This window comes from Podarcis erhardii (assembly GCF_964252035.2).
Source record: "Podarcis erhardii genome assembly, chromosome: 7".
In the NCBI taxonomy this organism is placed as follows: Eukaryota; Metazoa; Chordata; class Lepidosauria; order Squamata; family Lacertidae; genus Podarcis; species Podarcis erhardii.
The window spans coordinates 75,572,941-75,598,504 of NC_138511.1; the positions used below are offsets into that span (position 1 = coordinate 75,572,941).

At 46.3% G+C, this 25,564-nt stretch overlaps 1 protein-coding gene across 3 annotated transcripts in view; it reads left to right on the forward strand.

Moving 5' to 3' along the window:
* LSR (lipolysis stimulated lipoprotein receptor) overlaps window positions 1-22,336 on the forward strand; it is a 24,688-nt gene extending 2,352 nt beyond the window's left edge. The window contains exons 2-10 of one of the 3 annotated variants that reach the window (XM_081869088.1): window positions 2,649-2,990; window positions 10,901-11,020; window positions 14,517-14,573; window positions 16,668-16,814; window positions 17,231-17,401; window positions 18,549-18,608; window positions 19,737-19,868; window positions 20,035-20,663; window positions 21,422-22,336. In XM_081869088.1, the coding sequence (XP_081725214.1) occupies window positions 2,649-2,990; window positions 10,901-11,020; window positions 14,517-14,573; window positions 16,668-16,814; window positions 17,231-17,401; window positions 18,549-18,608; window positions 19,737-19,868; window positions 20,035-20,663; window positions 21,422-21,457 (1,694 nt within the window). In that variant the 3' untranslated portion in view covers window positions 21,458-22,336. The remainder of the gene's footprint in view (window positions 1-2,648; window positions 2,991-10,900; window positions 11,021-14,516; window positions 14,574-16,667; window positions 16,815-17,230; window positions 17,402-18,548; window positions 18,609-19,736; window positions 19,869-20,034; window positions 20,664-21,421) is intronic. The other 2 variants (XM_081869090.1, XM_081869089.1) reach the window with 2 other exon arrangements.
* Window positions 22,337-25,564: the final 3,228 nt, after the last annotated feature.

A 25,564-nucleotide genomic window follows, 5' to 3' on the forward strand; every position in this document is an offset into this window, starting at 1 on the left:
AGTCGTCCCCCCTCCCCCCAAATATGGTGCTTTTGGAGCTACCATGGCACAGACACATAGCTCTGAGGTACATTTCCTCATGGATCCTTAAATTTTTTTATAAGGGGTCCCCTTAAACCACCATCACATCAAAGGTCACCTCTTTTTACACAGATATACTTGTTCTGTGATTTTCAACTGATTAGATGTAAAAATCATGAAGATCCGTGACTTGAGCCAATGTTCTTTAGTACTGACAGGCACCAGAACCCCTAGTTTATTGTGACAGGACCAGGCATGGCCTCCCCTATCCTTCCCTGGTAGGGCCATGAAGAAGAGGTCAAAAACTTTTGCTCCTGTTTTTGGTTGATGTCTGAACTGAACATAATGTGTTTAACTTACTAGGATTTGTTTACAATAAACTAATTTTACTTTACTACACAAACAAACTGGCTTCTTTTAACAAACCATAGTTAACATTTAAGCATATTTCAGAGTTCAGATGCAACCATAATTGACTATCATGGTGTCTGAGCACAGCCAGTACATGAAGTATTTATTCATGCCAGCTTGGCTGCATATGTGGAAAGGTGAAATACTTGGGGCGGGAGACTCCTATTGGAGTTTTGAGTTTCAGGGTTGATTATGAACAGTGGTTGTTGCATGACTTGGTAATCAGATCAGAAGAATTTTATTTGCATCAGCCACTAGCCATAGCAATAAAATAAAATGTACTGAAGATAGAGGTAAAAACTTAACTATGCAGAATACATTTTGGAGCTTTACATCAGTAAATAATAGGTAGCAATTGGTGTTGACAAGTGTTATGAATAGATTAAGAAGTAGCTGTGGCCCATCACTTCATTTAAGTGCTAGAATGTTGACTGGTTTGATTGGAAGAAAATGGAAGGTGTGTTTATGTAGTATTGCAAATAGCTGCTCCCCTAAATTAGCTGCAAGTAAATTGCCTCCCACCGACTAGGTATGAATGCTCTGCTGAACTGGAAAAACTGTTGTGTGGCTAATATACTGCAAGTATGTCTTTGTGGATTCGCAAGTTCCATGTAGGCTTATTTACAAGGCTTGGCTAATGAGTCAGTTGGATTACTGGGGAAGATGAGAATAACATATGCTGGGTTAGCAGCCCATCGATAGGAAGTCATTTGTTCCTTTCAGAATGGGAAGCGATTTTCTGTAACCCAGAAGCTGCTGCAAGTTTCCCCTTCTTCAGGCTGGTTTTCAGTTACTGATTAACCCTCCTGGTTTAGCATGTGTAGCTCTAGTTCTGTGTTTAGAGCAGGGTGAGGAACTGGTTAGTGGTAGACTCAATTGCCCCCACCCCTCCGGCTATCTTAATGATGCAGTTGTGATTGACACATGTCAAAGTTCAGTGGAGGTTGCTGGGACCTCCGATCAGTAGTGACTGCAACCATCTTTGAAGAGGTACTTTCAGCAACCATTCAGCTGATTGGTGCTGGGAGTGCATCTTCAAAGAGGCTTGGTGTAGCCACCAATCAGCTGATTTAAAAATGGAGCATTTCCCGCTCTCTGCAGAGGAAGCAGTTTGGATTCAGAGTGCTTCCTCCAGTGTTTTGAATCAAAAGTGTTTCCTTTGGAGAAGGAAAAAAAAGCTCCAGACATCAGGTGTAGAGCAGGTGGGGATGATTTGTGGGAAATGTTTTTGCAAGTCAAATTGAGTCCTGTGGCAGGCCATATTAGTGCTGGAGGTCTCCCACCTCTGGTTTAGAGAAAGAAGGCAGCTGGATTGTGGAAGTGTCTAAAATGCAGAGCTGGAGAAAATGTTACTCTCAAACCTTTGTGCTTGTTTTTTGTGAAATGTACAGTATATAAATATTGGAGATAAAATAAAGCCTGGTGAGTCAAGGAAAGAGATCGTCTTGAGAAAGATTCCTTGAAGACAGACTAGAAACAAAGGCTCATGGGGTTCATGTCTCTCTCTCTTTTACCCCACAATCCTGCATTCCTTTTTGTTTGAAAGATACCAATAACAACTCTCTGGCTTTCTTTTCTGGCTGTTAGCCAGAAACAGGTTAAGGGTATGAATGAAGTTAAATTAATAATGGTTCTCTTGCCTGTGAGAGTGCATTTCCTCACTCTGTGCTAATGCCACTTCTTGTTCCCTGTTGAAGTAGTGATAAAAACCTTTGGCTTAATAAATTTGCTTCTGCATTTGTGACAGCAAAGCTCTCTAGCTCACCTCATGTGTAGAAAGATATATCAGATTCCCAGGAGGCTAGACTGTGGGATATTTCCTGCCTTGTCCATCAACATTTGACAGGTTTAGATGGCCAGCATTTAGTTACAGAAAATGCTGTGTTTTCACTGAGCTTGCAGACACCATGTCTGATTTCCACACTTGAGACTTAAGTGTTTATTTCCTCTTGAAAGATGAAGCAGAGAAGCCAAACTGGCTTAACTAGGTGGTAGGGCTGACTGCATGGCCCTGAAATGAATTTGTTAAAAAGCGTGAGGGGCGTTTGCTAAGAGGATAAGACAGGATTATTCACAGTCCTGGATTCAAGTGTGCAATGGTCGTAGTAATTGACTATGGTGGAGAAAACATTCCAGGAGGGAGCTCTGTGGCATTTTCTACTACTTTTCTGCTCATTACGATGTCGTCCTATCTGACTGTCTGCTCTTATCTCCAGATCCTGCCTCTGCAATGCAAGTCACAGTGCAGAACCCATTCAACGTGGTCATCCTATTTCAACCTGTCACTCTCCAGTGCAACTACCAGACTTCGGCCACCACGCCACCTATTGTCACGTGGAAGTACAAGTCTTACTGCCGGAGCCGCCTGGCAGATGCCTTTAACCCCAGCGGCCAGGACAGCCAGATCACCAACCAGCTGCAGCAGAACAACCCTGGGTACAACCCATACGTGGAGTGTCAGGACAACTCCAGGACAGTGCGGGTTGTAGCTACCAAGCAAGGCAATGCAGTGACCCTTGGGGACTTCTACCAGGGCCGGCGCATCACCATCACCAATAGTAAGTAAATAGCAACAGGAGCGGTGGCTGTTCTCCAAGAACCCTAATAGCAGCTGCTCTGTGAGGTAGGTTAGGTTGGGAATGTTGGGGCCAAAGTCACCCTGAAAACTTCTTGTTTGGGCAGGGATCTGAACCTAGATCAAAGTCCCATAAGCTAACTGTGGCATCAGATTGGCTTTCTCAAAGAAGGTATGTATGTATGAAGAGAAAGCAATGTTCTAGGTGGGCACAGGATGATATAAGTTAAGGATGTAGACAGGTCGGGATCATGGAATAGAAGTCAAGATCTGGAAGTTGGACAAATGGAAGATATTTTTTTTAAAAGCATCGTTCAGTCAGATCTGGCTTATGTTGGAGACAAAGGCCGTGATCTTAAAACACTGTCGCTTATTTGTGGCTACAGATTCACAGCTTGGTACAGCTTCCCGGTGGCTTTATTCTGCTGTTTGTCTTGATTTTTTTTGGTACCCAGTTCCTGCTGTCCTGTGATTCTGTCAGTTTCACTGATGCAGGCTGTTGTGTTTGCGGTCTTCTTGCTGTGGCTCAGATTGCTAGGTGCCATAGGTTCCTTTGGTGCGAACAGCAGGATATGCATTCCAAAGACAAAATAACTGTTGGGCCAGAGAGGAGCATGGCCTGAGGGTTGAAGGACTGCATTTGGCCTGAGGTTCACCACCCCTGGTCAAATGTTTAGCTGTCTTCAGTGGTGCATAAGCCCTAGAAGGGTGGGATGTAAATTTTCACATAAAATAAAATAAAAATATCACAGGACTCTTGTAATGATTGCTGGGTAACATTATGTGAAGTGCTTTGAACACATAAAGCACTGTCTCACTTCTAAAGTATTCTTTCCCAGGCTTTCTGTTTTGAGTTTCATGGGGCTTTTTTAAACCTACGTCTTATCTGTAGCACAAGGAAGAAGAAAGGCAAAGTGCCAGGATTACAACTGGGTGCGACCAGATTCCACACCTTCCTGTGCCCCAGTTTCTCTGTTGGCTGGAGCTAGAGAACAATAAGTTTACAAGTGCTGGAATGATTAGCTGTGCTTCCTGGCTAGGCAGCTCCTCCCCTAGCCTAACATACAACCGCTTAATGTGCAGAGAGCATTCAGTTCTGCGAGAAAACTTAATCCTAAAAGCCTTTGAAAATTGAATTTTTGATTATTTGGCCTCAAGCTACAAAAGCTGAATTTGCAGGCAGTGCAGTCCCCAGAGTTCTGTGTAGCAGCACTCTACAGGCCATACTTGACAAGAGACTGATTTTGTCATGTAAACTCAGTGCATGAGTTCCCGGTAATCCATCTTAAAGCCAAAACCAATAGCCTAGATAGCTGAGTTTTTGTCAACTCTTGCTGCTAACAGCCTCCCCTTCCTGGGTCTTTCTCAGCCCAAATACTTGAGATTAAATGGAGGTGCCAAGAATTCAGTGTGAGACCATACATGCAAAGAATGCTATGCCTCTAAGCTTCTAAAGAGAAATTGTGGTGTTGCAACAGTATTCAAATTATTGTATGTATTAGGAGTCTTCTGTGGTGGAGAGAGAGACTGGGTGATAGGTGCTTGAGTCACTTAACAATTTGTCAAATCACAGGCTTCAATGAAAAATGTACTGCCTGGGCTAGTAGATTTGAACCACAAACTGCAGGCAGCAGGTACTTGATGTGGCAGGATTGGGGAGGGCCAGAAATCTGATTGTAATTCAGGGGTCGGCAAACTAAGCTCCGCGGGCCGGATCTGGCCCAATCAGGATCCGGCCCGCGGACTGTCTGTGGATCAGCATGAGGATTCTGTTTGTTCGGGCTGTGCCATTTTCCCCCGTGCCATTCCATTCCCCCCCTCTCCCCCCCCGCACCGCGGTGGCGCCTCCTCCTGGCTTCTCTCTGCCCTACCTAGAGGAGGAAGGGGGCTGGGCTGAGCTGGCTGAGCGCCATTTTAAGCAGCCCCTCTGGAGCCAGCCCTTTCGCGGCTCATCTTCCCTCCGCCGCCACCCTGGTGCTCCTGTAGACCAGAGAGCGGAGCGGATGAGCTCGCTTTGCCTACCCATGGGAAAAAGCAGTGGTGGTGGTGGTTGTGGCAGCCCCAGGGAAGGTAAGCGCAGGGGCTGGGGCTGGGGCTGGGGGGGTGGGGAGGAGGACTACTTGCCCCCTCGCCTCTTCTTCCAGCTCCTCCTCCCTTGTGCTGCTTCTCCGGCCCGCCACAAGGTCTGAGGGACAGTGGACCAGCCTGCGGCTAAAAAAATTTGCTGATCCCTGTTGTAATTGATGGAACATGGCACTGAGATGTGTAGGGCCAAATCTTCTAAAGCTTTTTAAAAGGTCAAAACCACCACCCTTGGTTGTACAAACCCTGGAGTACTTAAGCAATGTACTCTATGTTTCGCTTGCATTCACTCTATGTAGGTTTTGAGTTGTTGCTTCTGTATGGATTGAATGTTGTTGGTTTTTTTTAACACTCTACTACCAGCAAATGAACTGCTTGGGGCCCACTACAAAATACATCTTATCAATCATAAAACACATATTTTCAACCCTAAAAGGGCTTTGAATCCAGTTCTTCTACTTCTAAACCCCAACAACCCTGTTAACTGCTTTTTGAGGATATTGGTAGGTATTGCACAACTGGAGAACAGCACAGTTCACTGGTTGATAGCATGACTTCTGAAAGCAGCAAAACACTATGCCAGGGGCAGGGAACATGCTGGACTGCCAACTTGCATCCTTCCTGAGCATTGCCCACATTCGCTGAGGCTGCCAGGAGTTGGAATCCTGCAGCATCTGGAGGGCCCAGGTTCCCACATTCCTGTGCTAAGGAGATAGAAAAGAATCTTACATTCTCTCTTCCATTCTAAGGGGTAAAGAATTAAACTTGGTGTTCTACCTGTCTTTTCCAGCAAGTATAATCTTAGAGGCATTTTCCCTTTCTCTCTTGCAGAGAGGAGAATGCCTTCTGTTGTTGTTTTTTTAATTGTCTCAAAATGACTTCCAACAGATTAATCAGACACCTTTTTAGTCTGATTTAATACTTAGTTGAGAGTGAACCCTATTGGCTGTGGTGAGGCTTGGTTCACGCATAACACCAAGCCAGACTATGACTCTGCAAGAGAGTCCATGTTTGTGGGTAACTGGAATGAAAATGGCAGCTGCTTTGCTTCAGCGCCATTCCTGCTGTTGCCACGCTGGCCAGAACTAAGCCAGTTTAATGGTTTGTCTCTTAGCAAATTGAGAGCTGTAACCAAGGTTTGCACTTTGTATACTGCTTATGGTTTGCCTGAGGTTTACAGACCATAAGCCTGGGATTGCACGTTATTCTAAAGCAAACCATGAACTAGCTCTGGGAAGAAGAAGGAGGAGTAGTTTGGATTTAATATTCCGCTTTATCACTACCCTAAGGAGTCTCAAAGCGACTAACATTCTCCTTTCCCTTCCTCCCCCACAACAAACACTCTGTGAGGTGAGCGAGGTTGAGAGACTTCAGTGAAGTGTGACTGGCCCAAGATCACCCAGCAGCTGCATGTGGAAGAGCAGGACGTGAACCCGGTTCACCAGATTACGAGTCCACCACTCTTAACCACTACAGCACACTGGCTCTAGAGCAGGGAAGCAGCAAAGTTTCTGCTCTGGGTACCTGCACCTTTGCTCTTTCCCTCTAAGCCAAAGATTGTCTTATTATTGGGACTGTTTTCCCAGTAAGCATGCATAGGATTAAGCTGTATATATTGCAGCCCTAGTTCGTTCAAAATAAAATAAACCAAATAAAAATAACTACAAATTGGGACGAAGAACAGCAACCATTTTGCAATCTTTTCACTATCTCGTTCCTGCTGTTGTGCATCACAAAATCGACCCCTGCTAAATTTTGGCAAGTACTGCTGTTTTCTTTTTTTCTCTCTTATGAACTCTGACATCAGCAAAGACTTGAGAGAAGAGGCAAAACAGGAATAAATAGCATTTACTGTTCCAGCAGGTCAAAAGTCCATGGCAAAAACCTACGGCTTGTGATAACATGTTTCAAAACAAGTGCCAATCGCCAGATTTGGAGTCATCACAGGCATGTTCTCTTTCTTGCCTCCCCGCAAACCCATGGAAAATATTGCAGTGTGATAACAGGGTTTTTTTCTCTCCTGCTACAATAGGGTCTGACTCACATTGCAGAAAACCAAAACAACCCTTTTGGACACCTGGGCTGTTTCCCCCCACTGCAGCTTAAGCTCTGCATAGTTCTCATCTTAGTAATGGGCAGAGTGGATTTAGTTGTGAAGCCTTCAGCAGCACCATAACCAGCAGTTAAAAATAATAATTGCAATGCACTTTCCATCCTCGCAGCACTTTCTAAGCACCTAATTGCAGTTATTTCAGGAAGCACAGAAGGTCCACTTAAAAACTTGGTGCAACTTAGGCTGATGTTCAGGTTCTGGAAACAATTGTTTTGTAGAATATGTTGATATTCTGCTGATTTGCAAGTGTTGGTGCACTCGAAACAGGAATGGTGAAGTGGTGGCTCAAGACCTTGGTGTGGTCCTGGCCTTTGTACAGAATTTTAATCTTACAAGTGATGCAACATTTGCTCAGTAAGGAACAGGAGAGGGTGGGGAAAGAATACACACGTGTATTCTCAAAACCCATCTATATAGGTTTTTAATGGTCCCGTCCAACTCTACAATTCTATGATTCTATGTTGCTGTGCTTGAGCATGTCCCTAGTATCTCCAGGGCTTATGCAGGTGGCATTGTGGTCTAAACTGCTGAGCCTCTTGGGCTTGCCAATCAGAAGGTCGGCGGTTCGAATCCCCATGATGCAGTGATCTCCCGTTGCTCTGTCCCAGCTCCTGCCAACCTAGCAGTTGAAAAGCACACCAGTGCAGGTATCACTGCAGCAGGAAGGTAAATGGCTTTTCCGTGCACTCTGGCACTCTTCACAGTGTCCTGTTGCATCAGAAGCAGTTTAGTCATGACCCGGAAAGCAGTTCTGTAAAAGTGAGGCCAACCCCATCAACTCTTGTATTGCCACTGTCGGTGTATCTGATATTTGCACATATATCGGTTTGCTATGGGGAAACATTCCTGAGTTCTGGTACAGAACAAACCCTATTTTATTTATGCAGCTGTGAACTCCTATAGCAAGGCTGCGGGTTCCTTGCCTGAAAAGACCCAGTTTCTCATTCCTGCAAAACAGCAGAGATGCTGTTTGTACCAGGGGTAGTTGACATGGTGCCCTCAGGATGTTCTTGGACTACAGCTCCCATCATCCCTGACTGTCGGGCATTCTCACTGTGGCCAATGGGAGAGACCATCTAGAGGGCACCGTGTTGGCTATCCCTGGTTTTTACAATCAGAGATAGTGAGCAGTACTTGTTGCTTCAGCAACTGCGCTAGAATGTGTATGTGACCAATTTCCTTCTCCCTCACCCAATGCTGCCTCTGTGGACTTGTTAAAGTGGAAGAAGTTGAAGGCATAAATTGCCACCAGGTGAGTTAGCACGTGGAAAATAATTGCATGTTATTTTGGGCTGTATAAGGAAGTGAGGAAGTGGTTTCCCTGTGATCTTAGGTGTTGATGGCTTGATCTACCCAACTAATTGTTGTTAATCTGGCCCAGCCAGAAGCCTTGGAGCAAATGAGGAGTACCAGAATCCAAACCAGCTGAGAGAAAACCCTTTCCTCTGCACTTCCTTGTCTCTCGCCCTATTTCACGCCTCCTATATTTTCCAGGATTGAGTCATTCATTCTCCACACTGCCTTTTCCCTTGGAGAGCCTTGATGGGCCAAAGCTGTCTACTTTCCAGAGAAGGGAGAATAACTGCCCCATGAATTGCCACACAGCAGCAATGCAGAGTTGTGCAGATGAGGAAAAAATAAATACTTGGGAGATTCAATACATCCTGTGGGCCGGTCCTTGCCTGCTTGCGATTTAATTCTACTTCACGTTCAACCATTTCTGCATCCTGGTATGACTCAAAGAAGGAAAAAAAGAGCATCTGCTAATAGCCCTTACCTAACCATAGCGAGAGCATCCAATGCAATGTGTTAAAATTGTAAGTTCCCTTTTAAGAAGGGAAGTACCACTGTTGATGAGTGGAATTTTGTACAGGGAATACTTTTTTCCTTGAGACTTTGGGCAGATAATCCGGCAAAAGTCTCAAAACAACCTTTCCCCCCTCCTACTGCTGGTGAGTGGTCCCAGCGTGAACTACCACTGCATTGGTTACTCCCTTCTTGTACCCTCCTACAAAATAGAAGTGCTTACCTGCACAACTCTTCATCTTTGCAGACCTCCATCCTCAGCCAGGCACAGAGATTGGGCAGTAGTGTAGCATACAGTGGTGCCTCGCAAGACGAAATTAATCCGTTCCGCGATTCTCTTCGTCTAGCGGTTTTTTCGTCTTGCGAAGCAAGCCCATTGACAGCTTAGCGGATTAGCGCTATTAGCGGTCTAGCGGCTTTTAGCGATCAGCTGAGAAGCGGCTTATCAGCGGATCAGCTGTTAAGCGGCTTAGCAGCTTAGGAACAGGGCAAAAAAAGCAGGGGGAAACCCGCGGGAACTCGCAAGATTTTTTCGTCTTGCGAAGCAACCCCATAGAGAAATTCGTTTAGCGAAGCGCCTCCAAAACGGAAAACCCTTTCGACTAGCGGGTTTTCCGTCTTGCGAGGCGTTCGTCTTGCGGGGCACCACTGTATTCAGAAGTGCAGGGTCCCTTCATCATGGTCACAAGCCATACCCCTTCTAAGATTATACAAGTTTACAATCATCATCATCATCATCATCATCAGAGGTACATTGCAACAATCAATGCCAATCTCCATGTGCTCCCTTCCTATTAGATCTATTTTCTATACACACACATGGGCAAATGATTTGGTGTGCTCCAATATAGTGGCTTGTGCTCTACATGAAGTTCAATTGTGTGTAGAAGAACTTGCACACCATTAAAAAAAACCTGAATAGCCTTGGGTTTTCCGTTTTCATAAATGTTTGGCTTTCGAGCATACAGTGGCTAAGAAGCTTCCTTTTTGTCTGATTGTGCTGTTCTTGGATGCTGGAGACAGGGACACTGCTGCAGAAATAGTAATGGGTGTTCGACCCTTTGCGACCTTGGACTGCTGCTTCACTGAGTGCAAGGAGGAGAGCCGCCTTATATTGTGTCTCTTGTCTGTAAAAGAAGGTGTAGCAGGGACAACCCCCCCTCCAGTCAAGCCCTCTTGCAAGAAGTTGCTGGGCAATTTAATTGTGAATTTGGAATGTGTTCCCTGGAGAAGCCCCTCTGACAGTTTCTGGCTTAATCCTAGACTTTCTTCCCTGGCAGGGTGGGGTGGCTCGCCTCTGCAGGAGATTTCCTTTTTCCCTTTTCTTGTTCCTCTTGAACAATGAGTCTTCCACCAACTGAGAGAGGCCCAGTATGGTTGCCTATTTCTGATCTCCTTGCAGCACAAAAGCTAGGATAAGCTTTTGAAAATAATTCAGGCTGAAATTGGGGCACAGCTTCTCTCTAGGGCCCAGAGCTCGCTTTCAGAGACAGGTGCTATTCAACACTTGTGCACAAAATACTCCACCTTGCTGCAGTTTTCAGTTCTTACATATAGGTAAATTTCCTTAAATGAATGGATGGAAAGGTAGGTATCCGTATGGTTTCTCGTCATGAGCAATGGTTTGCAGCTTCCTGCGATGCTCATAGATTCCCAAGACAAAAACCAAACTGATGGTACAGTTTATAATAACCAGCGGAAGAATATTATTTTTCTTTAGAACAATATTATGGTTTCGTATGTAGGAATATACAAGGTTTCCCTACAGAGGCATAACCTTGAGAGAAGATGCCGTGACTCTGCTTAACATTCATCTATCCAAGGAGCTGACTTTTAGCATCTGGGTTGATACTTTTTTCTTCTTCTCTGCCTTCTTTTTCATCCTTCTCTAGATGCTGACCTCAGCATTGACCAGACAGCTTGGGGAGACAGTGGGGTGTACTACTGCACAGTGACTTCCAATCAAGACTTGCAAGGCAACAACGAGGCCTACGCTGAGCTCATTGTTTTGGGTAAGTGACAAGGCTGCTGTTGAGCGCACAGGAATCTCTCAGGACAGATCAGGGCAGCTTAATTGCATGCTGTGGGAGGCTTCGTAGGAGAGGATGCTCTCGCACAAGTCTAGCTGGCCTACTGGGTAAATCCCCAGGAGGAAAGGAAGACCTGGATGGTTGTCAAGCTTAGTTTGCCCTGCAAAACTGGTGCGTGTACCTTTGCTTTCCAAGTCCCACCCACTCAGAAGAAGATAAGGGGTTTTGGTTCATCCATAGAAGAATGAGGTGATGTAGTTCATATTGCAGATGGTAGCTTTTATTTTTTACGGCTTGCCCAGATTTGTTGGGTTACAAAAATACACCAAGGAGAAAAACAACACAGGAGAGAAGAGAGGTGCTGTGCTAGTTTCCACTCATACTTTTTAAGTGTAAGGAAGCATCCAAAATGTTTATCTCCCCACCTCAGTAACTCAGGGTCTAAACTGGTGCAGTCCATTCTGTTGCCCAGGCTCTACTGCGGGAGTCGGCAACCTAAGGCCCATGGGCCACAAGCGGCCCATGGCGGTTGTTTAACTGGCCCATGGACCCCCGCCGCCCACTCGGTCAGCTCCCATGTGCCGCGCTACGGCCCGGAGCAGAGTAGGGACTGCCTTCTGCAACGCTGGCTGGCTTCCCATTGGCTGCAGGAATCTCCTGCAGCCAATGGGAAGCTGTGCATGCCTCCTTCATGCTAGAAGGAGTGCCGGAAATAGCGTTTGTGCGTGCGTACGCGCACACTCTGGCCCACAGCGGTGTCTGCGGGACTGTGATCTGGCCAAAGCCACGAAAACTTTGCCGACCTTCTCTACTGCCTTAGCCTGCTTTGTGCGCTGCACCAGCAGCCTGAGAAACCGCTTCTGGGACCCCAGCACTGTGCTTCCTGTCCTAGCACCAGCTGCATCCAGGCAGGCATATAATTCCTTCTGTTTGATTGCCTGCCATATCAGCCCCACTGCTTTATGCCCAGCTTTGTTACAGCACTGGATCCCTCGCACTCCCAACCTATGCCACACCCTATCTGGGACACCCATTCAAAAATTTGCTACTTAGGTGTCCTCTTGTAGTCAGTTGTAAATACTCTCCAATGTGTTTGTGTGTCTTCTGGGAACAAAGCAGGGTCTCTGGACTGGAGCCAAGGTGCAGGTTGATCTTTGTTTGCTATGCACACAGGGCTCTTTCTTTGCAAAACCTCTATGTGTGCGTGTGCACGTCTGTGATACTGTACTGGAGGAACCAGTTCTAAGTGTGGGTGGAGACTGGCATTCTGAAGTGTCCCTTTATCGTGGGCAGTGCCGCGTCACCCTGCCCTGTAACATTGGCCCCTGTCATGAGTAATTTTGTGTCCTTTGTGGAGCTTAAAAAAATACTATTGTTGTATATTGTTACTTAAGCAAAATGCATGGAATTTTGCTTATTCTACATGTTTATGCCTTTCTCAATGATTGTGTGCTACGAAGGGCACACAAGCCTTAATGCTCCCTGCTGGAAATATTATTGCTTGAGTTGCCAGAGATTGATTTTGGGACCTTGTGCATATGCAGTAGTAGTTGCAGTTAAGACTGTCTTGGGTAGCAGAGCTGGGAGCAGCCCTTTTGTTTTGTTTGAGGACTTGGGGAATTGTTGACAGTCGAAAATGGATCAGTGGTCTAACTGGGTGAAAGGCCTCTTAATATGTTGCTTGGCCTAATTCCACTCACCGTCTTCCTTCCAGTTCATTGTAGTTGGATTAATTTCATAAGGCTTTGCCTGTGTACTTTTCAGGCTCCTTGTTGCATACATTAGGACTAGAAGCTCGTTTTGTTCTTAAAAGAACAAAACCAAACACAGATCCTTAGTGTTGGATTTTGTGCACCAACACGCTGCTTGTGGTTGTGTGCTGTGAGGAGATCTTCCACTATGAGAAGCAGAGAGGAAATGAACATGAATGGACTTTCCTGCAGTGGCAGGGATTAAGGGTGTGGAGCATCATATCTTATCTGTTTTGTTTATTAACATCTTTTGTATACCAAGGGGGCAACGTGCCCTTGGGACCCAGTTTGAGTTGGTTTTCAAACTGCTCCTGTTCTTTGTTCGTGTGACTGCGTTCTTTAATTTGTATTTTGCAATTTGTGCTGTGATTTTTACTTAACTTTTGCACTCATGGCTCTTGGCTAAATGGAACCTCCATGTCCAGAGCAAGTATATCTCTGTGTACTATACGTCTAGGGCAAAAAACAACAACATGCGAGGGCTACTGGCCCTGGTGAGCTTCTCAAAGTCATCTGTGTAGCCACTATTAGAATTAAGATTTCAACTAGGCAGATCATTGGTCCTATCCTGTAGGCTCCTGAACAACTTTCTAGCATTGCCTGACTGCCAAGTTAACTAATGTTCAGATCTGTGACCTGGTTCTCGTCCCACGCAATTATGTTGTTTACATCAATCCATTCCTCTGGGGGGCTCTAGGAGTTCTTCGCCCAGAGGGAGCAGAGCAGGCAGGGAATATATTGGGACGCCTCTGTGCAGGCAGGTATTTCATACTGTGTGGAGTATTGTCTTGAGGTTTTCTACTCCCAAGTTGGCTAAAACTGGGAGAGCTGCTTTCTTCCAGATAGTACCCTCTCTGTGGAACTTGTCTGCTTCCTGCCAGTTCCTGTACTCTTCTTTTTCCTCTATTTTTTTTTATGTCAGAAACTATATTCCGCCCCCATGCTCAGGAACTGCAGCAGGGTGATGTGCCTGGCTGTGCCAGGGTTGCCTGTTCTGAAAAAATGCCGGTTGCTTACAGCAGGGCCTGGGAAAGGAAATATTTTCCCAAACATTCCACTCTGTAGGTGAGAGTGCGTGCCTGGCTTGCAGTTGCTCCATCAGGGGGATGAATGGGGACACACACACACAAACACACCCAGGAATGTTAGTCCTTGCCTCTCTGTCTTCTCCATTTCCTTAAGACAAAAGCAATGGGCTTATCTTAGGACAAGGTAACAATTGCAGGTTCATCACTTCTTGACTGCAGCATTTAAATAAGGACTTCTGTGCATCACAGATAAATCACTGCAGATGGAATTTCTAATATTACTGTTTGCCCCTCTAGGGTTCCTTTTCAGTCTGCGGGCCGCATTTCCTCATAAACAGCTTTCCAGGGGCCACATGCCAGCACGGCATGCCGGATGGGTTAGCCTATGTACAGTGGGCTTCGTTCCAGCTGTGCAGAAGTCTCTTGTTTTCCACACACACACCTCTCCCATCATTCGTGCAAGCTCAGGGCATTATGATAGTCAGAGGAGACATTCTAGCCAACCAAAGCTGTTGAGGAAAGCGCAGAGCAGGGACGGCGTGGGTCTGGGGTGAGTCCCAAGGACAGAGGCCTGGAGGGGGCTGCATTTGGCCCTAGGTTCCAAACCACTGCTTTAGCTGGCCCAGAAGTGCCTGCCTCCAGGAGCAGCCAGCTGTATTTAGTAACTTTCTTTCCCCTGTGTTTTTGTTTGTTCTGTAGGCAAATCCTCCGGTGTCTCAGAGCTTTTGCCAGGCTTTCAGATAGGGCATATGGAAGGTACTGGCTTTGCTTCTTTTTCCATGCTGTCTTTCCTGGGGTTGTGAGGGGTGGGTGGATAATACTCCTTTGTTCTTTAATATGTCCTTTCCTTGAATCTGTCGGGGTAGCAGTAGGCGTGCCTGGGTTTGGAAAGGAGTCCAAAATGTCTGTCTCTTAGGGTACTTCTATTGTTAACTTGCTAACACTGCAAAACTCTGTAGGCTTCTTTTACGTTTCTTCCAACCTCCCCACCCACCCACCCACCAGCTACCTCTAACTGTGATGTATAAGAGAATCTGTCTTTTCATGTCCCTGCTGTAGAGATGCAGGCTTAAGTGCAGTGTGCGATTCAGGGTCACTTGAGCCTGTAACTGAATTAGGAGTGGTTCACACATACATTGGGAGTATGTACCTAAAAAAAAAAAAAAAAGGTCACGTGTGAAGACATCTGAAGGCAGCCCTGTTTAAAGAAGTTATTAATGACTGATGTTTTAATGTATTTTTAATCTTTTGTTGGAAGCCACCCAGAGTGGCTGGGGAAACCCAGCCAGATGGGCATGGTATAAATAATGTATTACCATTATTATTATTATTATTATTATTATTATTATTATTATTAATGTTACCAACATCTGGATTGTGCAGAAAACACATTTGGGCAAGCTGGAACTGGCTGCAGCCTACCTGCCGAGTGTAACTTCATAGCAAACCTTGGTGTTCATTTGCACATGATATTGTTATGATGATGCTATGCACAGGGGTTGCTGTTGTGTCTTAACACTAGCACCCTCGATAAACTGTGTATTGGAGTTCCCCATTGTCCCTGATCACTGGCCATACCGGCTGGGGTGCTGGGAATTGTAGTGCAAAACATTAGGAGGGTGCCAGGTTGGTGAAGGCTGGGTTATGCATTGTTCTGATATTCTTTGGCTGGAGGGCATAAGCAAAGGGTCCCCAGCTTTGGTTTGTCAGGACTTGCTTAGGGGCTGCTGCTATGCAAGTCCTTTCAGCCCCAGCAGCTAGTGAGCAGGAAGGGTAAACCACACTGGTATCCTACACAGAACGCAACTGCTTGCGAAGCAGAAAGGCAGTCCCCTAACACTCCATTAGAAGTTGGTGGGAGAGCTATACTTAAAACCATGCTCTGTAGCCAGCTGAACACAACCAACTCATCCTGGAAAACTATCCTTAGATGACGAGGACTGCTGAGGCTGGCTTCAAAGCATGAGTGATAGACACCAGCACTTGAGAGCTTGCTGCATTTGACAGACTTAGGTGGAGAGATCTGTACCATGAGGCCTTGTCCATCTTTGAGTTGTGGTGTGTATGAGTTCGAAAGAGAACATGCTCCATACTGCAAGTTCTGTGGTCTTCATCTGTTGGGCTAATCCCAGAACCTGTGTTGGTAATATATGGAAATTGGTCTGCCAGTCTAGGTTCATATTTCATTTTGCAGCTGTAGGGCCCTTGAGTTTAAAGAACAATGTATAAAAGCAGTAGATAAAGCGCTCAATAGAAAGAGAAGGAACGAGAGGAGCAAAAAATGTGGCATGCTGAAAGCTTTTGCTTCCCTGGGCGACTTGTTAGGTGTAGGTTCAGCATTGACACCGGACTTCCACATCACTGACACATGGGAGGGATTTTGCCCTTGTAAAGCAATCTTGGTGCAGCAGTCCTTTTGCTAAGGAACAGCAAGAGGGGGATGAGGGCCTGATCCTGATCCTTTAGGAGACAGAACAGCGCAATGAATGGGATAGATGTAGAATGAATGTCTAGATATTTATCAGCCCTTTGGGATTCAGGATTCAAGAGGACCTGTTGGCATGCACTCAGTTAGGGTCTGAGAGGAGGGACTTCCGGGCCTGGGCAATGCAGGATCTTGTGTGAGGAGGGGGCAGAAATTGTCAGTTTACTAAGGCTGTCACACTGTGAGAGCTGTATATTAGGGCAAGGAGTGCCTGGTAACACAACTGGCATTCTCTTCCTTAATTGAAGCTTGTTGACTCCTTGTAGAAGCTGCCAAGATGGGCTAGCCCTTCTCTCTAGATGGAACTTGATTCATAGGCTCTGTCTCAAAAGGACTTTTCCCTCCCCACCCCCCTTTCTTCCCAGACTGGCTCTTTGTCGTCCTGGTGGTGTTAGGGTTCTTTCTGGTCTTAATGCTCTTTGGGATCTGCTGGTGTCAGTGCTGCCCTCACACCTGCTGCTGCTACGTCCGATGCCCCTGCTGCTCTGAGAAGTGCTGCTGCCCTGAAGCACGTAAGTCTTGTTCTTCTCTTCCCCTGAACTGCGAGAGCAGGCAGAGCAGCGTCTGTTCTCAGATCCGCCATGAACCTTCTGCCTGACCCTAGGACAAATTCTCCCATCTTTGTGTGACTGCCCACAGGCTTATTAGTAAAACACCCTTGACTCTGTGTATGAGCAGTTCCTAACTTTTCCCAAGCTACCTAATGCTTCATTATATCAGCATATTTCTGCAAGGGAAACATGGGCAATATGGAAGCCATTCTGCCTACATTTGCACTGATGAAAAGCGGAGCAGGGCAGATGTTATCGCTGACCCTGAATTTGTGATTCCCCTGAATGTTGCTGGAGGAATGCACTGAACATTTGGCTTAGAATTCCTCTTTTCCAGCATTAATATATTGTAATCCCTAACACAAGCATGTCTTCAGTCTACCTTGCAGGGAAAGCTGCAACTTCAGGGGCCCCCAGTGTTTATGCACCCACCCTCTACGCATCCAGTAACCATCTGAAGCAGGGGCCCCCAGCCACTGTGATCCCCATGGGTCCAATGCCTGCCATGTACAATGGTTATGGAGTGGATTACGACAGAGCCAGTTCAGGTAAGTGGCTTCTCCTAGCCAAATCCTTGCTGTCCCAGAACTAGTTCCCTGATGGACTGAATTGACAGTTCTAAAAGGCTTTGTGCTAGCCAAGGGCCTGACTCTTGTGAGCTCTCATTTGGGCTTAAACCCTGGTCTGCTGGGTGATAGAGCTGGTTCCTCACTTCCTGTAACTATTTGGGCAGCTGCCGTCTTGCTCAACACAGTGATAAGCACATTTGGCTTTGGAAACAATCATGTAGAGGGGGATGGTGGGCTCTCCTTCGCTGGAGTTCTTCAGGCAGAGCAGGTGGTGAGGATCCTCTGGCTTGCGGGTCAGATGTGGCCTTTGAGGCTGTTTGGCCCCAGACCACACCCACCTCCCCACACCTGATGTGTGATGTCAGGGGTCAGGCAAGTAGAGAAGTGCTGCCAGTGCACAACCAGGGGCTTTAAAGTGATTTACTCCAGCTACAAAATATGAGGCTAATGAAGAGGCCCGAGACCATCTGGGCTGTGAGTCCTTGTTCCTGCCTACATGCCTTCCTCCGTCCCTGGCCTGGGAAGGCACAGTCCTGACTGACTCCAGCTACAAAAGCTGAGGCTGCTGAATAGACAGCTGAGTAGGGTTTATTGAGGGGAACTTATTTTATTTTAGAACTTACTATGATTTATGTGGAAATTGTCCAATTTGTGTACTTCTTGATGTTTTATTTGTTTATGCCTACTTTTGCCATGTTTGTAATTATCTGATTTTTTTTTTTTATAAGCTGCCTTGCACATTGTTTGAACCTATGGAAAGGCAGCATACAAATAAAATTATGAATTAATTAATGATTGTGCATTGGCAAAAGAAGGCAGGCTTCACCTCTGCCACCCAGTGACGTAGAGCTGAAGCCTCCAGAATTGGCTGTGCATCACGCTTTGAAGGCCCAGCTTTTAAGACTTCAAAGTGCCAAATCCCCTGGCGTCAGGTGCTTGACAGGCAACGCTAAGTAAAAGGGGGTCTTGTTTACAGGGTACAACAATGAGCCCCAGAACTGCAAGAATGACCTGATATTGCTTGTACAAGTTTGCAGGATTGAGGAGTGTAGGCTTGAGCAGTCATTCTCATGGCTGAATACCAAAGTTCTTTGACAATCCTTGCTGTCTCTTTATTTCATTGCAGTTGGTGGGAACAGCTCCCAGGTGCCCCTCCTGAGGGATACAGATAGTATTGCAAATGCTGGTAAGAAACATATGTATTGGGGATAGAAGCAGAACTGTCTGCTTGGACCTTCATTGAGGGGCATATAAAAACGAAGTAGTGACAGCAGGCAACCTTTTGGGTGGGCAAGTGCTTCTCCCTTGGCTGAACTAACCTGCTTCATTGTGGGGGAGCTGCTTATGAGCTCACATGGGGAATTGTGCTTTTGTGTGATCCAGCTGTTTGTATTTGCAAGCAACTGAGGTTGAAAGCTTATAGGGTGTGGGGAGAGGAATATTGAGGGCTAATGCTTCCCTCTGCTGCACAGAAGCAGAATTGCTTGCTAATTAATAAAGATAGAGCAGGAAATTGCTCATGTAGCGAGTTTGCTTAGGATTTCCTTCACACCTTCCAGATGCACACTTCTCAGGATAGTATGAGAGGATACTGCATAGGCTTCTGAGATAATTGTCCTGTTTAGTGCCCAGGAAGGGCACCTGCAAGATCCTGGGCAGCTCATCTCTACCTCTTCTATGCTGAGCAGGGCCAGCAATAGTGCCTCTTGGAGGAATAGCACCCCACCCCCTGCCAAAGTATCTTAACTGGGAAGAGTTCAATTCCCCCAGTGGGCCATCGCTGACCATATTGGGTGGACAAGTTCCTATATAGAATCTTCAAGCTCCCAGAATGCAAATATGTGGCCCAAAAAGAAAACTAAAAATGCAGTAGCAGCAAAAACAACCCAGAAAACGGCCCAGGCTGTGTTGGGAGTGTTGGGAGGACCTTTCCCAACATGCAGAGAAATGTGCTCTTGTTCATAGAGTGCCTGTTGCATCCTGGAGGTTCCTCCTTTATTTTTAAATCTGCTGAAGCAGGCGATGAGGTTGTCGTTTATTCTTCCACTTTTCTTCAGCCAGACCCTTCATCTGCTGTAGGCTGTGCAGGCAGGTTGGGGGACAACTACAGATCAAAAGACTGGGAGAGGCAGGATGCAGGAGAAGGGACACCTATTGCCTCTTTCCAGTTCAGAACTGCATTTTCTGGGTGGTGGGCAAATCCCTTGGTTGTAGCCCTGTTTGCTGCGTTTTGTCCCATGGATGATATTTGGCTCCCTGCAAATGGGGAAATGGGCCTCTGTCCTAAAGCCTGCTCCTGATGTCTCTTCCCCAGCTGTGCGCAGCGGCTACCGCATCCAAGCCAATCAGCAGGATGACTCCATGCGGGTGCTCTACTATATGGAGAAGGAGCTGGCCAACTTTGACCCCACCCGCCCGGGCCAGCCTAATGGGAGGCTTGAGAAAGGTACTTTGATTGGGTCCTTCTTTACATGTGGAAGCACACCACGGGGCTCCCCAAGAGCAGCCCTCAGGGACAGCTGTTTTTTAGGAGAGCATGATAACTAGCTGATGATTCATTTGCAGCACAGTGGCCTAGAAGCTTTTGACCCTCTCTCGCACTTACTTTCCAGCCTCCGTGATGAGCGAACTGAGCTCTCTGCATGAAGACGATCGGCGCTACGAACTGCGGCAGGGGCTGGGGCGGCTGCGCGGCCAGGCCATGTCCCCCATCAGTGACGTGGAAGAGGAGAGCATGCGGAGCAGCGAGACCAGGCGCTTGCTACCCCCCTTGCGGCGTGGCCACTACGAGGACCCTCCGTCGCGAGGCTATGATCGGCGGCCCCGATCCCGCTCAGTGGATGCTCTGGATGATCTGGACCGGGACCCTTATCCAGTCCGGCCCAGGAGCCGCGGCCGACATGGCTCCGATGACGACGAGTGGCACCGCCGTGACTATTCGCCAGACTCCCGCGATGACTATGACCGCTACGGCGGACGGCGCAGCCGGAGCAGGGATGACCTGAGGGACCTGGACCGATCGCACTACGATGACCGGATCTTGCAGGAAGCGCTGCGGCGGAAGCAGAAGGCAGGCGGCCGTGAGGACCGGGATCACGCCAGTACGTCAAGTGGGAGGCTCGGCAACAGGAGAAACGGAGATGATGATAGCAATGGGTTCCCCCCGCCGCCGCCGCCACCTCCGTACACAGAGACAGAGTCTGTTTCTTCCCGTGGCAAGAATGACCGCAAGCTCCGGAGGGTGAGTAGGGGGGTAGGGAGAGCACCCTGCCAACGTGGTGCATGATAGCATTGCTTTGGAGTTTCAGGTGAAACATGGCCTTCAGTTGACTGCTGGATCCTTTTACGTTGCTAGCGAAGTGGAGGAATGAGGCCCTCAAGGGCGATTTGTTTCTTTCTCCTGAGGAGATTGAGCTGCTGTTGGAAGAAGGGGTTCAACAGAGGAGATGTTCCAGGGTAGGAGTGGGTATCTTCAGGTGTTGCGGGACTCCCAGTTTCTATCTACACCAGCCAGCATAGCTGGTCTTCAGGGAGATGGGAATTGGAGTCTAGTAATGTCTAGGGAGGCCACAGTCTCACCAAGCCTGTTCTTGGGGCTGACCCAAATCGAAGACCCAGCGTTGTACTGATAAGAGCAACTGAAGTGATTGGGGTGGTTCAGTCAGCTTTATAGGGGAAGATTATCCAGCAGCTACGGCTTTGTAGGATCTGCTATGGGAATTTTGCTTAAAGAAGACTAAAACTAGCTTTCTGTTTAGTGGCTCCAAGATAGTAGAATTGGAGACCCACCAGTATCTGTCTTTATTATTGAGGCTCAGGAAGCTGTGCAAAGGTGTTTTAGGGTGCCTGTGCTTGGATCTTGGTCAATAAAAGCGTGTGTATCTTCTAATTGTGGTGGTTTTGTTACATCTTGTGGTGTTAATAGTCTTCTAAAGATCTGGTGAGATATAAATGTCTTAAATTGTATTACTGAACCTTGATTTTCTTTTTGCCCTACAGAACCATGCTGTCAGCAGGGAAAGTTTGGTGGTTTAACCCTTTCCATACCTCTGCCTTGGGTGGATGAGAGAAGTCCTGTGCCTTGGACAGCTACAGCAACTGCGGCTTGGCTTGTTGATATGAGCTTTATTTACCTGGAGTCTATAAAGTGGAGCAAGTGGAGCTTTCGTGTATGCCCAGCTGACAACAGGGACTGGTCGACTGGACAAAACTTGAGAAACGGATCTCTTGGTGCCTTAGGTTTAACTTCATTGCATATCAGCTGAGAATCTAAAGGAGTTTGCACTGCAGGAGGACTTTTAAGCTCCTTTTTGGGTGCTCCTTTTAAGGCCTAGTTTTATTTTTTACGTAGTGTTCAGGAGGGCACTTGAACGCGATCCTACAGTACTGTACTGGAAACGGAAACCAGTGGTCTTATTCTGCCAAAAGGAGATCTTCCTCTCCCTTTACCCTTTTGAATAATTTTGAAGATGATTCCAAATAGAATCTACCGGAACTACATTTTCCACATAAGTTTTTGAAGTGCTTCAAACACATTTTTTTCTTTTCATTTTTTATTCCATAAAATTTATGTACCGCTTGATTGTAAAAAAAAAACAACCACCACCACCTCAAAAGCGGTTTATGAAAGTGGTTTATACATGTTGTGTGTGCAAGATTTTTTCCCTTTGTAAACAAAGTATAGTCTGCCAGTGCTGTAAATATTGTAAGGCAGGCGTGGGAAACCTGTGGCCTCGCAGGTGTTGCTGGACTACAAATTCCATCACCCCTGACCCCATTGCTGGGGCTGATAGGAGTCTTAACAACAGCGGCATCACTACAGGCTCCCAACCCTTGTTTCTAGAGTGCAAAGAGCTTATAATTTTGTTGAAATTGCTGTTTTATAGAAATGAAAATAAAACGAGTAGGATTGAATTCTTGACTGGGATGTGATGTTGGAAAAGGGTGGGTGAAAAACATCCCTCTTGCTAGCTTTTGTGTATATATTTTTTAAAATAATTATTCTGAGGTGAGTTTCTTTTTTTAAAAAAGCACATGTAGAGCATCTGAGAGGGGAGTTAAGGCAGCTCTGAAGTTAGTTGCGTAAATGTTCATGTTTGTGCAAGTAGGCCACCACTAATTAAAGGCTAAACATAACAGCATAAATAAAGGGTCATGCAATGTTGAATACTACAGATTTCTCCCCCTCCCCCCAACAAAATGTAAGTTCTATGCCTGTAGTGCTGAGAATTTCATCTTTTGCCTTGACATTTTCCATTTTAGAGACCACAGTATTAAGTCATTTTAAGGCAACTGTTTGCTGCAAACCGTGTTTCCAACTTCCTATGAAAGATCCTCTGCCAGTGGTAGCAGTGACATTTAAGCCGGTTTGAGGATGGTGTAAAGTCTGTAATGGACACCCATGTTAGGAAATTGTAAAGATTTGCCATAGGAGAAGCCTTGAGAGGAGGAAAGGCTTTTAGGGGGAGGAGAGAGGTTATTATTAAGGCCTTCCTCCTGTGCCTATTTTCCCACTCAAAATCTACAACTCACAGCTGCTTTTCCACTCCTGGAGAAAATACTTTGACTAGAGCAGAAAAGGCTCCGTTTCCTTTCTTCCTCTCCATTCCACACATATCTGGAGCCTCTTGCAAGCGCTTTTCATTTAAAAACAAAACGCCATCTTCCATGTCTAGTTTGAATCCCTTGTGATGGTTGGAGAGCGGTGGGGGAAAGAAGCAGAGGAGCTTTGATGTTCTCAAACTGTCCAGCAGGTGGCAAATCAACAGCAGCAACCACTGGGCTTACTATATGGGAAGTGATGGTTGTGCAATGTGTGCTTGCTGGGGTGGCGTCGTGAAATGCTGAAGCGTGCAGTTTTCCAGGCTGGCCATGAGAGGGACAACTTTTGGGCTGGCACATTCACATGTCGTGTTGCGTGACCAGGCGCTGCAAAGAGATGCATGCAGCCCAGACAGAGACAACAGAGGCCACAGGCCACAGATGCCCTCTCAATCCAGGGATGCGTGATTTTGGTTGGGTTACTTTTTTGAATGAAGAGTATTAAATACTAGGATGTGCATTGTTAGCAGTATTAGCCCACAGAAGCGCACAGCCCTTCTGATATTTCAGTGTGTCTCTGCACACAAACGCCTGCTTCATAATAAAACTTTTACGACTAAAACCTTACGCAACTAAGCAGCAGCTGGTTGCAGCAGGGCTATCCTTGCAACCAAGTCTCCCCTCAAAAAGGATATTGGAGAGTTGGAAAAGATTCAGAAACAGGGATGGGGAGTCTCCCCTATGTGGGATGGTATGGAGTTTGCTTTTTTTAGAGAAAAAGTATGTAAGAGGTAGCAGAATAGAGGCACATAAAATTATACATGATGCGGAGAACATGAGTAGAGGGAAGTTTACTTTCCCTTGCATAATACTAGAACATGGGGCCATCTACTAATGAAGCTGAATACTGGGAGATTCAGGACAGACAAAATTACTGATTTATATGGAGCATAGTTAAAGTATGGAATTCATTCCCAAAAGAGGTGTGGTTACCAAGTTGGCTGGCTTTAAAAGAGGATTAGAAAAATTCAAGGAGGCTAGGGTGATGTTTTACCTGTCCTGTTGGGAGGCAGTAAGCCTCTAAATGCAAGTTGTTATGAATCACAGGTGGGGAGAGTGCTGTTGCACCCAGGGCCTGCTACCCGTAGGCACCTAGCCATTGTGAGAACAGAATGCTGGACTAGATGGACCTTTACCCTTGTATTCTTAAGCAAAGCCGTGTCCAGTATTTGGCATGCAGTAGTACTTTAATATATCAATATATCTGATTAAACGTCAGCCAGGACAGTTTTCGATTGCTTTGCATGCCATGGAACCTAATAGCTGGCGATATTTGATTGATAGCATGCCACAAAATACGGGTGTGATGAAAGGTTCAGATTTATTTACTTGGTTTTATTTTGGCTTGTGTCAGTCATACAGTGGCTACAAGTCCTAACAATATAGGAAGCCAGCAGCACTTAAGGTGCTGCAAGTTACCCCTATTCCAAACTTTGTTCAGGAGTGGGGTTACTGCTGGTTAAGCCAGCCTGAGCTTAGCGCAGGGAAAACAAGCCTTTAAAATAGAGTTTGACCAGCTTTGAGCAGCCTGAGATGTGCTTGTGCCAAGCTTGCTCTTCCCAGCAGATCTTGGGCTTTGATTGTACAGTTAGACTGCAATCCTATACACGTTGTACCTTTCTTCATTGCACAGATGAGGAAGCTTGACACAAGCAGCTTGTTGTGACACCCAGGTGCTTTAATGGAGGGAAAATATTTGATTGTATGGTTTTGTGTGTATTTTTGAAATGGTGCAGGAAATTGACTGCTCAAAGTAAGCCAGCAGCAACCCTTGCAAGGGAGGGGATACTAAGATTACTGACCACAGCCCTTAAACGCTTACTGGCTTCCACTGTGCAGCAGAGTATATGTGAAGGAGCGTCTCCACCTCCATCGTTCTGCCTGGACACAGATGTCCAGTGCCGAGGGCCTTCTGGCGGTTCCCTCCCTGTGAGAAGCCAAGTTACAGGGAACCAGGCAGAGGGCCTTCTCGGTAGTGGCGCCCTCCCTGTGGAACGCCCTCCCACCAGATGTCAAAGAGAACAACTACCAGACTTTTAGAAGACATCTGAAGGCAGCCCTGTTTAGGGAAGCTTTTAATGTTTGATGTATTATAGTATTTTAATATTTTTTGGGAAGCCACCCAGAGTGGCTGGTGAAGCCCTGCCTGATGGGCGGGGTATAAATAATAAATTATTATTATTATTATGCTCAAGATGGAGGGAAAGGGCTATGTTGTACTCTCCACTTTATATTGCAAAAACCAACATTGCAATGCAGATCATAGGCACCAGTAGTTGTATACTTGTGGAGTCTGCTGTGGCATTTGGGTTTGGGTTGACAAATGAAATAATCAGAAATGCCAACAGCTACTCCCAGTAGAGTATTTCTATTCTTAGTCTTGCTTTTCTAGAACAAATTATCCTAAATCCCCTAGTGCACTCCGGCATCCTTCCTCTGCCTGATGCTCACCAAGCTGAATTATTTAAAATGCTGAGTCACTAAACTCCAGGTCAAGGAGGAGATGGGCCGCTGTTAGGTCTTCTGCTTGCAGATATCAGT